The following is a 13,075-nucleotide window of genomic DNA, read 5'->3' as shown; positions in this document are numbered from 1 at the left end:
TTTCTATGGCTGAGTAATATTCCATTGTGCATATGTACTACATCTTTCTTATCTATTCCTCTGTCGATGGGCATTTAAGCTGCTTTCATGTGTTGACTATTGCTAATGTTGTTGCAATAAATATTGGGGTACATGCATCTTTTTAAATGATGGTTTTCTATGGATATATGCCCAGGAATGGGATTACTGGATCATATGGCAGCTTTAGTTTTAGTTTTCTGAGGAACCTCCATCCTTTTGGTGTGTGTGTATGGCACCACCAGCCTTTATAGATGAAGTAAATTTGGGATGAGGGTTGGGATACTTTGCACATCATGGAGTGATACAATAAAAGGAAATAATAAAGATAAAGAGAGGAATCAATTAAAGAGAAATTGAATGAATAATAAACAAAACCAAGAAAAATAAAAAATTAGTTCTAAAAAAGATTATGAAGATAAGGAAAATGAGCAAAGTATTGGTTTAGAATGGTGTATGAAGAAAAGATGGACAAGGCTGAGCAACTAAGCAAAACTCAACCATGATGAAGAAAAGTGTTAATCGCTCAGTAGTGTCCGACTCCCGACCCCGTGGACTGTAGCCCGCCAGGCTCCTCTGTCCATGGAATACTCCAGGCAAGAATACTGGAGTGGGTAGCCATTTCCTTCTCCAGGGGATCCTCCTGAGCCAGGGACTGAACTTGGGTCTCCTGCATTGCAGGCAGATTCTTTACCATCTGAGCTACCAGGGAAGGCCTATATAAAGAAAATGGGGAATTTAAAAAGGAGGGGAGAGTGATAAGCCGCAATAAGGAAGGATGAGTTAGTTTTACCATCAGGGACACCTCTTCCCCTGGAAAATTGCTTTGCCTTTTTCTCTATATTTTACAATATAATATACACATTGAATCAAAATTACTTTCATCAAATTAGTCAATGCTTCCTATATGGAGTCATACTATTTAATTCAGGATTTCTTAATTGTGGAGGGAGTGGCATCCCCTGACACCACCACATCATCACCATCAAAGCACCATGAAAGCGGCATTTCATACAATACTCCCCTGGCATTTTCATATCGATCACTCTGTCGTCTCTTACACTGGCAAGGTTCTCTCCCTGAGGGACAATTAGTGTGGAAAGTGACCCTCTGTTAACAATGCAAGAAAGTCTGTTTACTTTCAAGCACTGTCAAAATCATATTGCTATTATTGTTGTCGGCAACCCCATGAACTGTAGCCTGCCAGGCTCCTCTGTCCATGGGATTCCCCAGGCAAAGATACTGGAGTGGGTTGCCATTCTCTTCTCCAGAGGATCTTCCTGACCCAGGGATCAAACCCAGGTCTCCTGCATTGCAGGCAGATTATTTACCACTGAGCCACCAGCAAAGACCCCTGGAAGGTTGAAATCAGACAGTCCATCAGAAGACAGATGTCGGCAGCCTAAAGGGAAGATATAATTCTCTTCTCTTACCTTGAACTTCTGAAAAGGTAACCCTAGGTATTAATATTCCAAACTGTTACTTAAGAGGGTACATGCAGGGCTTTAACCCATGGCTGCCACATTTGTGTATTCATATTCAGTCTTTCCACCATAGAAATGTGTGGGAGATGGCTGTTAGAGCCATTTGCTCTGCCTGGGGGCTAATTACTCTATTTGGTTCATTTTTGAAAATATTATGTTACATCCAAAGGCAAGAAAATTGATGGAGGCTTGTTTCGGGTTTGCTTATGTAATTTTGCACAGATTAAATTAGTTAATCAGAAATTATGCTGGCTAAAATAGATCTGTTGGTTTCTAAATCTACAGTGGAAAATTGCTTTTTAAAAAATAATTTAAATGGCATGCTATTTAAATATATTTTCATCAGTTCTCTCAAATGTGAGACTCGAGTTGTAATGACCCTAAAGGAAAGCCATGGAGGAATGTAAGAATCCATGGATACAAGGGTTGGAAAGAGTATGTACCTGTGACCTCCTCCAGCAAAATGCTACAGTATCCACCTCAAAGAATGGAATGAAAGAAAATTTGAGGAATCAAGGAAAGGGTACAGGGGCATCTGAGAATTCTGGGTGAAAAGTGAGAAAAGAATAACAGGCTTGCAGCTTCAGTTTCCTCACCTAAAACATGAGAATCATCACACTTGTCTCCCGTGGTTATGCGCAAAAAAAAAAAAAAGTATCAAAAATTCCTGACCCAATGCCTGGTACTCAATACAGTTAATTTTAGCATATTTGAAAAATTAATATCATTTAACACCATGTCCATGTTCATATTTCCTTGCTTATCCCCAAAACATGGACAGGGAGCTTGATGGGCTACATACAGTCCCAGACAGTCAGATACTATTGAGCGATTCAGCACGACCACACCCCAAAACATCCTTGCAGGAAATTTTGTGTTGGTTTTTCTTGAGAGAATTTATTAGTGAGCACTTATTATTAGGACTTATTAGTGAGCACTTATTAGTGAACTTAATAGTGAGCTATTAGTGAGCAAATTTTAAGACCCTAAAAATGAAAACTAACAATGAAAAATGAAAATAAATTCAACATTTTTTCTGAAAATATCCCTTCATCTATAGCCAGGACTCAAAGATAGATTGAATGAACTAACTCTACCATGGGGGGGTGGGGGGAAGATCTCATAATTTTACCACTCCAGTGATAATTTTTAAAAACCAGTTCCCTCTGAGTGAAGGGTTATCAGGAACTCTTACACTGCTTTTATAACTTCCTATAAGTTAAATAGGAAAAGCTGCCTGGTATTTTAGAGGTGTGGTCTTCTCTCATTTACGATTAGTAGATTACAAATGTATGTGAGGAATAGGAATTCATGGTCTTAGCAAGATACTGTTTTTAAAGTCATAACCTCTCAAAACTGTATATGAGAATTAAATGTTATCATATATAAAGTGCTTAGAACAATGCCTTGCACATGGTGAGTGCTATAGAAGTATTATCTAAAATTATAAGATGAAGAAAGGTCTTAAGTTAAATGTGAATAAAATTTCCCAGCGTGTTTCTGTTAAATTTATCCTTTCTGACTCCTTCTCCAGAGATTATGAGTTAGTAGGTCTGTGTGGATACCCAGGAATGTACATTCTAATTAGCACCTCAAGTATCCTAAGAGAGGTTGACAGGCCACATTTAAACAACCAGTGACATTGAGTTTTATCTGAAAAGCAATGGAGATAACAATAAAAGAGTCTTGGTGTGTCATAAAAATAAAACAGATATTAATAATATGAGAAAAGTTAATGGTCAGCCAAAAAGCAAGGAAGTCAATGGGTAGTCTTAGCAACTATACTCTAATAAAAATGTTTTAAAAAGGGCAGTCTTGAAGGTCTATGTATATGGTGACCCTTGAACCACATGAGTTTGAACTGCTCTGGTTCACTTATATGCAGATTCTTTTTTCAATAAATACATCCTACACCATCAAAGTTTGGTTGAATCCTAGGATGTGAAATCACTGATAAAAAGGCCAGCTATAAATTTATCCATGAATTTTCCACTTCTTGGGGGTCCCTTAACCCTCACATGATTCAAGGGTCAACTGTACTAGGAAACAGGGATAGAGAGAGAGATATAAAATACAATATTCTCTGTGTGTGCAAATGAGGTAATATATTCCTTTTTAGATGGGGTCTCACAGCACAAACCTTTGAAAATTTAAGTAACCATAACAGGGTAAAAGGAAATCAACCCTGAACATTCATTGGAAGGACTGATACTGAAGCTGAAGTTCCAATACTTTGGCCACCTGATGTGAAGAACTGACTCATTGGAAAAGACTTTGATGCTGGGAAAGATTGAGGGCAGGAGGAGAAGGGGGCAACAGAGGATGAGACAGTTGGATGGCATCACTGACTCAATGGACATGAATTTGAGCAAAGTCTGGGAGATAGTGGAGGACAGGGAAGCTTGGGTGCTGCAGTCCATGGGGTCACAAAAAGCAGACATGACTTAGACACTGAACAACAACAGAGTGAAAGAGCAATGAAAAACTAATCACATAAAAAATTAATATTTTTTTCTTTCAAGAAACCATAAAATGAGTTATTTTTATGAGTGAGGTTAGTTTTCAAGAAAATGTGATTTGTCATCTCGGAACTGAGAAGTTGGTTTCACAAAAAAAAATATTGCAGGATTTATCCTTTTAACATTCATTTACATGGAAATTGCAAAGTAGAGTGCAATACCTTTCTGCAGAATATTGCTTCAAAATCAATTGATGATAGACAGATTCATATTTCATTGACTAAACATTTATAGATGTGGACATGTATAAGCAAACAATGTGTGCTTGGTCATGTTTGACTCTTTGCGACCCCATGGACTATCTCTCTCTAGGCTCCTCTGTCCATGGAATTTTCCAGACAAGAATACTGGAGCAGTTTGCCACTTCCTTCTCCAGGGGATCTTCCCAACCCAGGGACAGAACCCTTGTCTCTTATGTCTCCTGCATTGGCAGGAAGATTCTTTACCAAGAGCACCACCTGAGAAGCCCATGGACATGTATGAAAGAAAGTGAAAGTGAAAGTCGCTCAGTTGTGTCCAACTCTTTGCGACCCCATGGACTTAGTCCTTGGAATTTTCCAGGCCAGAATACTGGAGTGGGTAGCCTTTCCCTTCTCCAGGGGATCTTCCCAACCCAGGGATCCAACCCAGGTCTCCCACATTGCAGACGGATTCTTTACCAGCTGAGCCACAAGGGAAGCCCAAGAATCATGGAGTGGGAAGCTTATCCCTTTTCCAGTGGATCTTCCTGACCCAGGAATCGAACCAGGGTCTCCTGCATCGCAGGCAGATTCTTTACCAACTGAGCTATGAGGGAAGCCCATGGACATGTATAGGTACATGTAAAAATTATTTTTACTTTTTCTATTAGTAATTAACTTAAGCTGTTTCATAGGAAATACGTTGTTTCTTTAAGTCTTTATTGAATTTGTTACACTGTTTCTGTACCTTGGCCATGAGGCAGGTGGGATTCTAACTCCCCAGCTACAACCTCTGCATTGGAAAGTGAAGTTCCAACTGCTGGACATCCAGGGAAGTCCAGTCCCCATATTCTTTCTTAACGTAGAAGAAATGCAAGCCAAAGAAATCTCAAGGAAATGGCTCAATATTAAGTGATCTAAACAGGAAGCTGTGGAGAAGTCTTTATCACTAAATGGAAGAAATCACTCAAAATGGAAGCTAAATAAAAAGCCTGTCTTCTAAAGCACTGTTGTTTCCAGGCAATACATAAAGCTTCTCAGCAATTTCACAGAAGCAACTGGCTTCCGTTGAGCCCTGTTTGTCTTTGCTCTAATTAGATCTGGTTTATAGATCATGTCCCTAACTCTGTCATCAAATCATTGAATGACCTTGGTAGTTTTTTGCAAATGCCTCAGTTTCTCTGCTTACAAAAGGAGGATAGTAATCCTTGACACCTTTATACTTCACTGATGTATTTCACAGATTAATGAGTCATGAAAACTTTGAGGTGCTCTGATCAAAGGCACTGTATAACTACAAAGAATTATTATTTACTGTCGCTCCTTTTTATTTACCACTAATGAGTGCTGTGGTCAGCAAATGTATTAGAGGAAAAAAAATGGGAGGCAAAATTAAAGAAGGCTATTTCTCGCCATATTGAGATATAACTTTTGTTACTATTTATTGGTGTTATGCAGACATATTGAAAATGAGACCTCCTGCAGTCTGACTTCCTGTCTGAGAGGTTTTTGTAAATATACCCAACATACTGGATCTAAAGGCTTGAGCACCCTGGCATTTTCCTTGAATTTCTGCAAATTCTACATAGAACTCACATTTCGATGAACTTGGTAGATGGGACACAGCATCAAAAACGTTCTTACTAAGATCTTTTTCTCATATACCTTCTTTTTTTTTTTCATTTTAATGAATCTGTAGCAGTTTCACATTTTCTTTAAATTGACATTGATATGTCAGTCTCTCTCTCTCTCTCTCTCTCTCTCTCACATACACTCACACACATATACACACATTTAACCTTTCTATTCTTTGGAAATGAGATAATCTAAATTTCCACTTAAGAAACCTGGAGTCAAATCATTGTTTTTGCTAGAAAATTTCAATTACATGAATATAAATTTATTTTCTGTTCCTTTTCAAACTGTATTCCCTGGTACCACTTTATAGCCTAACAGATTGATAAAACACCCCAAGTGAGCCGTCTAAATAGCAAAATAAATGGTACCTTTTTAGCACATGTTTCAAAAGATTTTATCCTTTCAAAATTGATAAATGGCCCAGAATTTTTATGGTGCAAATGAGTGAAGTGAGCTCAAATGAGTGAAGGAAATCTCTAAATATTAGCCATAAAATAAGCAGTTTTATTTTAATTTGTTCCTCCTAAAAGTGCATGTCAAAATCTTCTTCCAGGAATATATTTTGAAGCACTTTGGGTCTCCAACGGACAAGAAGGAATACACCTTCTCAGAGCCTTGGCAGTCCACCGTCTCTGAGCAGAGTTCTTTCCCAGCCCCAGGCTTCTTTCCCATCCAAAGCTCTATCCTAAAATAAACGAAGCACTCAGCCATTAGAGGCACTTCAGTCAAAACATTTCTGAAACAAGTACATTCTTCAGTACTCAGGGTAAATGAATTTTTCATGAGCTACGATCTATGTAGAAAAGTTTTCATGAAAATCTAGCATCTTTTAAAGGAGATCTCTTCGGACTGAGTTGTGTTCACTCAAACTTCACATGTTTAAACTTTAATCCCCAGTGTGATTATAATCAGAAAAGGGACTTCGGGGGGAATGATTAGATTTAGACTAGGTGGAGAGGGTAGAGGTCCCAAGATGGGATTAGTCTCCTTGTGAAAAATGACATTGGAGACCTTACTTCCTTCTCCTTTCCCTAGCATGTCTGGATACACCTAACAACACACCTTTCAGGATCACCCAGGAACACACCTTTCAGGATCATCATCATTTAAACACTTTGACTTCTTTTACGTATCAGTTCACCACTCAAGTCACATTAAAAAGTACGAATAGGTCACAGTCTGGACAAATATATAAAATGAACAACTGCCAGGCACGTGGACACATCTCCTTAACCACAACTACATGCATTGTTCAAATTATTCAGCCATATTTCACACAGAGGTTCAAGGTCATATAAATATCAAAACCAAGGGTACGCCATGAGCTCTAATACAAGATCTGAAGGTTTTTCCCACAGACAAGGCTGATTGGGGTGTTCAGGAAACTTCTGACACAGTGGGGGAGGGACATGGTGAGCTGAGAAGGGGGCCACAGAACGTTTTCTCTGGCTCGTCCCCCTGCAATTTAATGAGCACCTACTTTGTGCTGGATTCTTGCTAGACATTCATCTCATCCCGCCAACAACGTACTAAAGCAGATCACACCACCCTTGATGTACAGATGAGGGAACCGAGCTCAGGGAAGTCACATCCCTTCTCTGTGACCCTGCACCTTTCAAGTGCCCCAGCATCCACCTCTCACACAGAATTCTGACTCCAACTCTCAGCCTCCCGCCACCGTAGCGTCTGTCTGAGTGTTCTTCCAGCAGCGCATGCCTTTTCATTTGGTCGTTTATTCAGTCAGTCTAGGTCACACTTCACACAATTTAAGACACATAGATTCAGAAAAGAAATAGAGAAGATCGTAAATTTTGTTGTTAGAAGGGAATAACGGTGACATCTGTGAAGCACTTAGATTCTCATGGATGTTTTTACTCTTCCCTGATACTGACATCCTGTGAACACGTGGCCTTGAGTTCTGCTCCTCACTGAGCCCCCAGACCCTGGGCTGGAGCCTCCACACTGCACAGCAGGTGAGCTTTCTGCTCCTCAGCTTATCTTTCACAGGATGAGGATATAAAAACCACCAGCTCCATGTCCTAAAGGAATCCGTGTGCTTCTTCTTTAAAGCATGATGGTGAGTTGAAAAACATACCATGGCACCACACATACAAAAAAAAATGGAAATGTTGGATTGTCAATGTATCAGAAAATATATCTGAAAAATAATGGTTTAAAAAAGGCTTGTATCACAGAGACAGAGTCATGCATTTGTTTTCACCTCAGTGACTTCTGAGAGTACTGTCTCGATAAAGATGCAAAGTATTGTCAAAATAGCCACAAATTTCTCAAGATCCCAGTAGTGGGATAGCTGGGTCATACAGTAGTTCTGCTTTTAGTTTTTTAAGGTACTTCCATACTGTTCTCCAGGGCTTCCCTGGTGGCTCAGCGGTAAAGAATCCACCTGCAATGCAGGAGGTACAAGAGATGCAGGTTTGGTCGCTGGGTCGGGAAGATCCCCTGGAGGAGGAAATGGCAACCCGCTCCAGTATTCTTGCCCGGAGAATCCCATGAACAGAGGAGCCTGGAGGACTGCAGTCCACGGGGTCGCACAGAGTCGGACACGACTGAACTGACTTAGCAGAGCACATACTGTCCTCCACAGAGGCTGTAGCCATTTACATTCCCACCAACAGAGCAAGACGGTTCCCTCTCCTCCATGCCCTCTCCAGCATGTATTGTTTGTAGATCTTTTGATGACGGTCATTTTGACCAATACCTTTGTTGGAGTTTTGATTTGCATTTCTCTAATAATCGGTGATGTTGAGCATCTTTTCATGTGCCTCTTGACCATCTCTCTGTCTTCTTTGTGAAGTAAGTCAAAGAGAAAAATGCCACATATTACTGCGTATATGTGCAATCTAGAAAAATGGTACAGAAGAAGCTATTTGCAAGGCAGGAATAGAGAGGAAGATGTACTCAACGGACACATGGACACATGGGGACAAGGGGGACTGGGATGAATAGGGAGATTGGAACTGACATCTATACACTGCCATGTGTAAAAGAGATAGATAGCCAGTGGGAAGCTGCTGCATAACACCGGGAGCTCACGGAGCTCTGTGATGACCTAGAGGGTGGGTGAGGCGGAGAGGTGAGGGGTAAGTCCAAGAGGGAGGGGACTTATGTATACTTGGGGTTGATTCACTTCGTTGTACAACAGAAACTAATACAATATTGTTAAGCAATTATACTCCAATTAAAACCCATGAAGACGCATAACCCAGCTCACGGGGTCCCCCACCCTTGCAGCCATATTTCTCGCCTGTTGCTACCATAGCAAATTATCTCAAGTTCTGGGGCTTCAAACAGCAGAAATGTCAGCTTCACAGTTGTGATGCAAGAGGTCTGATCAAGGTGCTTTCAGGACTGGCTCCTTTGTGAAGCTCTAGGGGACAATCCAGGCTGAGCCTCTCTCCTGCCTGTGGTGACTGCCGCAGTCCTTGCTGCTTCTTTCCTGTAGATGCATCACTCCATTCTGCCTCTGTCTTCACATCGCTTCCCTCCTACGTGGGGCTGTGGCTCAAATCCTCAAATCCTCTCTCTTCTTTCTCTTTTAAGGACACTAGTCATTGGATTTAGAGCTCAATCATTTAAATTCATCTAAATTGATCATCTAAGTTGATCATTTAAGTCATCTAAATTTATGCTTTCAAGTTGTGGTGCTGGAGAAGACTCTTAAGAGTCCCTTGGACTGCAAGGAGATCCAACCAGTTCATCCTAAAGGAAACCAATCCTGAATATTCATTGGAAGGACTGATGCTGAAGCTCTAATACTTTGGTCACCTGATGCGAAGAATCAACTCACTGGAAAAGACCCTGCTGCTGGGAAAGGTTGAAGGCAAAAGGAGAAGGGGCTGACAGAGGATGAGCTGCTTAAAGAGCATCACCAACTCAATGGACATGAGTTTGAGCAAACGTTGGGAAGCAATGGAGAATAGAGGAGCCTGGCAGGCTGCAGTCCATGGTGTCACAGAGTCAGACAGTTCTTAGCGACTGAACAACAACAACATATACATTCAGGATGATTTCATCTGAAGATCCTCAGTTTATTAATTACACTGCAGAGACCCTACTTCCAAACAAGATCAGTCACAGCTACCAGGATTAAGCAGTTCAGGAGAACACAGTTCAATCCACTGCAGGCATAGTGCCTGTGCATTGCTTCCCAGCTAGCACTGGTGGTAAAGAACCTCCCTGAAAATGCAGGAGACCTAAGAGATGTGAGTTCGATCCCTGGGTCAGGAAGATCCCCTGGAGGAGGGCATGATAACGCACTCTAGTATTCTTGCCTGGAGAACCCCATGGACAGAGGAGCCTGGCAGGCTACAGTCCCTCAGTTTGCAAAGAGTTGGACATAACCGAGCAACTGAGCACTCAAACATGTACTTGCTAATTAGGATCATTTACCTGAGAAAACTCAGAATAGTTACAACCTTAATGTGCCCAGGATATTTGTATCTAAGAGGCACAAATGAAGAAAATAAACTATGTTATGAAAGAAAATAAACTCTCCAAATTAGAGAATACCTCCCCAAACTAAGCTATTTCTCCTCTATTCTAAAGTGGAAAATATTTCCACTTGTAACCTGTTATTTTGAAAGACATCATTGAGAACAGTTTTTTTTTTTTCTTTACTTGATGATAGACTTTTGTTCCATTTCAACCTGAATCTACTTACCTTTCACAAAAACTACACACACACACACACACACACACACCCCTAGACTTGGGGGGGGGGGGTCTTTCCTTTTTATCGGAGATGGATAAGGTGACTACACAGAAGAAATGTTTTCCTCTCCTTCGTGAACCTGAACACATGATACTACACCACACAAAAGTAGAAACTGCAAGTGTGGGAAACAGAAAGGATATTTCTGAAGTCAACACGATCCACAGGCTGAAGATTGCGTGGCATTTGTCACAACACTGTACGAGTTAAATCCCATAATGGTGACTTCATAAATAAGAGATTATTCACATATTTATATGATGCTTATGCAAACAAGCCCAAGTAGTTCTTAATTTTCTTCAAGTAAGTTTGTGCTGGTTTCAGGTTTTCTTACAGGTACGTCATCACATGCTAGAAATGATCTCCCTAACATGAAATTTTAAAAAGTGAAGTGAAACTAAATTGTTCAAGGGCTTGGATTGATGTTGATATGATAGTGTAAGCTCTGTGTGATAAAATATATTATGAAAGACAGAGGGAAAGACTCAGACAGTCATGGAGCAAGTCAGGAAGTGGTTCATTGGTAACTAAAACAAGGAGATGATGTGCAGGATTGATATTTCAACTATTATTTCAAAAAGTGAGCTTAGTCTACATTTCTTGATTTAGATTTAGTGCTGACCTGTTCCAATGAAGGACTTCCTGGCAGAATTACGTTTTTCTGAGTGCTTCTTTCAGTCTCCTCACTGTCGGCAGAGATGGCTTCGCTATCCTTTTTGTAGTGTTCAAGATTCTTTCTGGAACTCACCGGGTCTTCAGAACTCAAAGTCCCCTCCACGAGGCTCTCATCTGTTGACCACAAGAAGATCACGTGAACTCCACTTGAGCTTTGTCACTTTATCTTAACAATTGTTACTATAATGGCTTCCCCAGTGGCTCAGCAGTAAAACAATCTACCTGCGATGCCGGAGATGCAGGAGACATGGGTTTGATCCCTGGATCAGGAAGATCCCCTGGAGGAGAGCATGGCAACCCACTCCAGCATTCTTGCCTGGAGAATCCCCATAGACAGAGGAGCCTGGTGGGCTATAGTCCATGGGATTGCAAAGAGTCGGACATGACTAAGTCACTAACACACACATGGGTGCTAAAAGAGCATATTTATGATAACTTTCAGATCAGCTAATTTATAGATATGTAAGTGTAATTACAAAAAAATTATTAATCATCATGGCTATTTAGTTATTTTATAGGTCATAGACTCAAAATTCTGTTGAATATGCTGCCTTTGTCTAAAAAAACTTGAAATCAATGATAATTGGAACAATGATTTTAAATACATTGCAGGGCATTTATAATATAACTTCTCCAATAAAAAGGATCTCATATTCAATAGATTATGACATCTATTACACAAGAATCAGAATAGGCCACTATGGTTTGTCAAATCATGTAGCAGAATTTATAAGCATTAAATCAAAGTGAGCAACTGTTTTATATTAGCTACTCCCAAGATACATTTTTGTACTACATGCATATAAGAAAGAGCAAACTTAGGTGGTCTTAGATTCTTCTATATATGCTCTTGTGGTATAATAGAGAATTCAAGAACTATTTTATTCTTTTACAAGGATAAAGCACCAAGGTCATGTCATTACCAAAAATAATAATAGTATAAAAACATGGTTCTTAGAAGAGGGTTAAAGGGTCATTAAGTGGATGTCCTACCACTGGATAGAACTGAACTTAAACATTAAGTTGGATGACCACCTTAGTCACTGAATTAGAACATACATACATACCTCAAACATGTTCCCCTTCCCCTAGAAGGCAGATACAATGTCTGGAGCCCCATGGTGAAATATGATCTTTTGGGTTGCAAATGACGCTGAATAATATTTGTCACTGTCATTATCTCAAAAACCTCAAGGAACAACTTCACTAATTGATCATAGAGAATTCTATTATCAACTTGTGGCAAGGTCATGTCTGCTCAGTCATGTCCAATTCTCTGGGACCCTGTGGACTAGTAGCCCACCAGGCTCCTCTGTTTATGGGATTTTCCAGGCAAGAATGCTGGAGTGGGTTGCCATTTTCCTCATCCTGGAATCTTCCAAACTCAGGGATCGAACCCGCATCTCCTGTGTCTCCTGCATTGGCAGGCAGATTCTTTACCACTGTGCCACCTGAGAAGACCCTTATGAACTTATATGGATGCTAAAAGAACATATTTATGGTAAATTTCTCTTCAGCTAATTCATAGATATGCAAATGTAGTTACAAAGAAATTACTAATCGTCATGGCTAGAACACTTTGTAAACTACCAAATACGCAGGGCAGTGGGCACATAATGAGCAATTCTAAATTGTTATTTTGCAACCACAGCTAGAAACAAGATACGAGAAGAAGAAATCATCTTACCCCTACACCTTTGTGGTTTAAAACTTAAAGGGTGGTCCTACGGCTTCAGTGAAAGAAATCCACTAGTCCCTGGGTATGGAAATCTCACATGCTAGATGAAGTTTATTGAGGAATGCTCCTTTTAAACGTGAAGGGCTGAGCCG

The 13,075-nt window shown here is 40.2% G+C and overlaps 1 protein-coding gene across 1 annotated transcript in view; it reads right to left on the bottom strand.

Moving 5' to 3' along the window:
• LOC133059330 (uncharacterized) overlaps nucleotides 1-13,075 on the bottom strand; it is a 231,626-nt gene that overhangs the window by 177,125 nt on the left and 41,426 nt on the right. Inside the window, 1 exon segment of the mRNA XM_061146304.1 lies at nucleotides 11,226-11,359. Within this exon segment, the coding sequence (XP_061002287.1) occupies nucleotides 11,226-11,359 (134 nt within the window).

This window comes from Dama dama, chromosome 7 (genome assembly GCF_033118175.1).
Source record: "Dama dama isolate Ldn47 chromosome 7, ASM3311817v1, whole genome shotgun sequence".
Lineage (NCBI taxonomy): Eukaryota > Metazoa > Chordata > Mammalia > Artiodactyla > Cervidae > Dama > Dama dama.
This window is presented reverse-complemented; position numbering and strand designations above follow the sequence as displayed.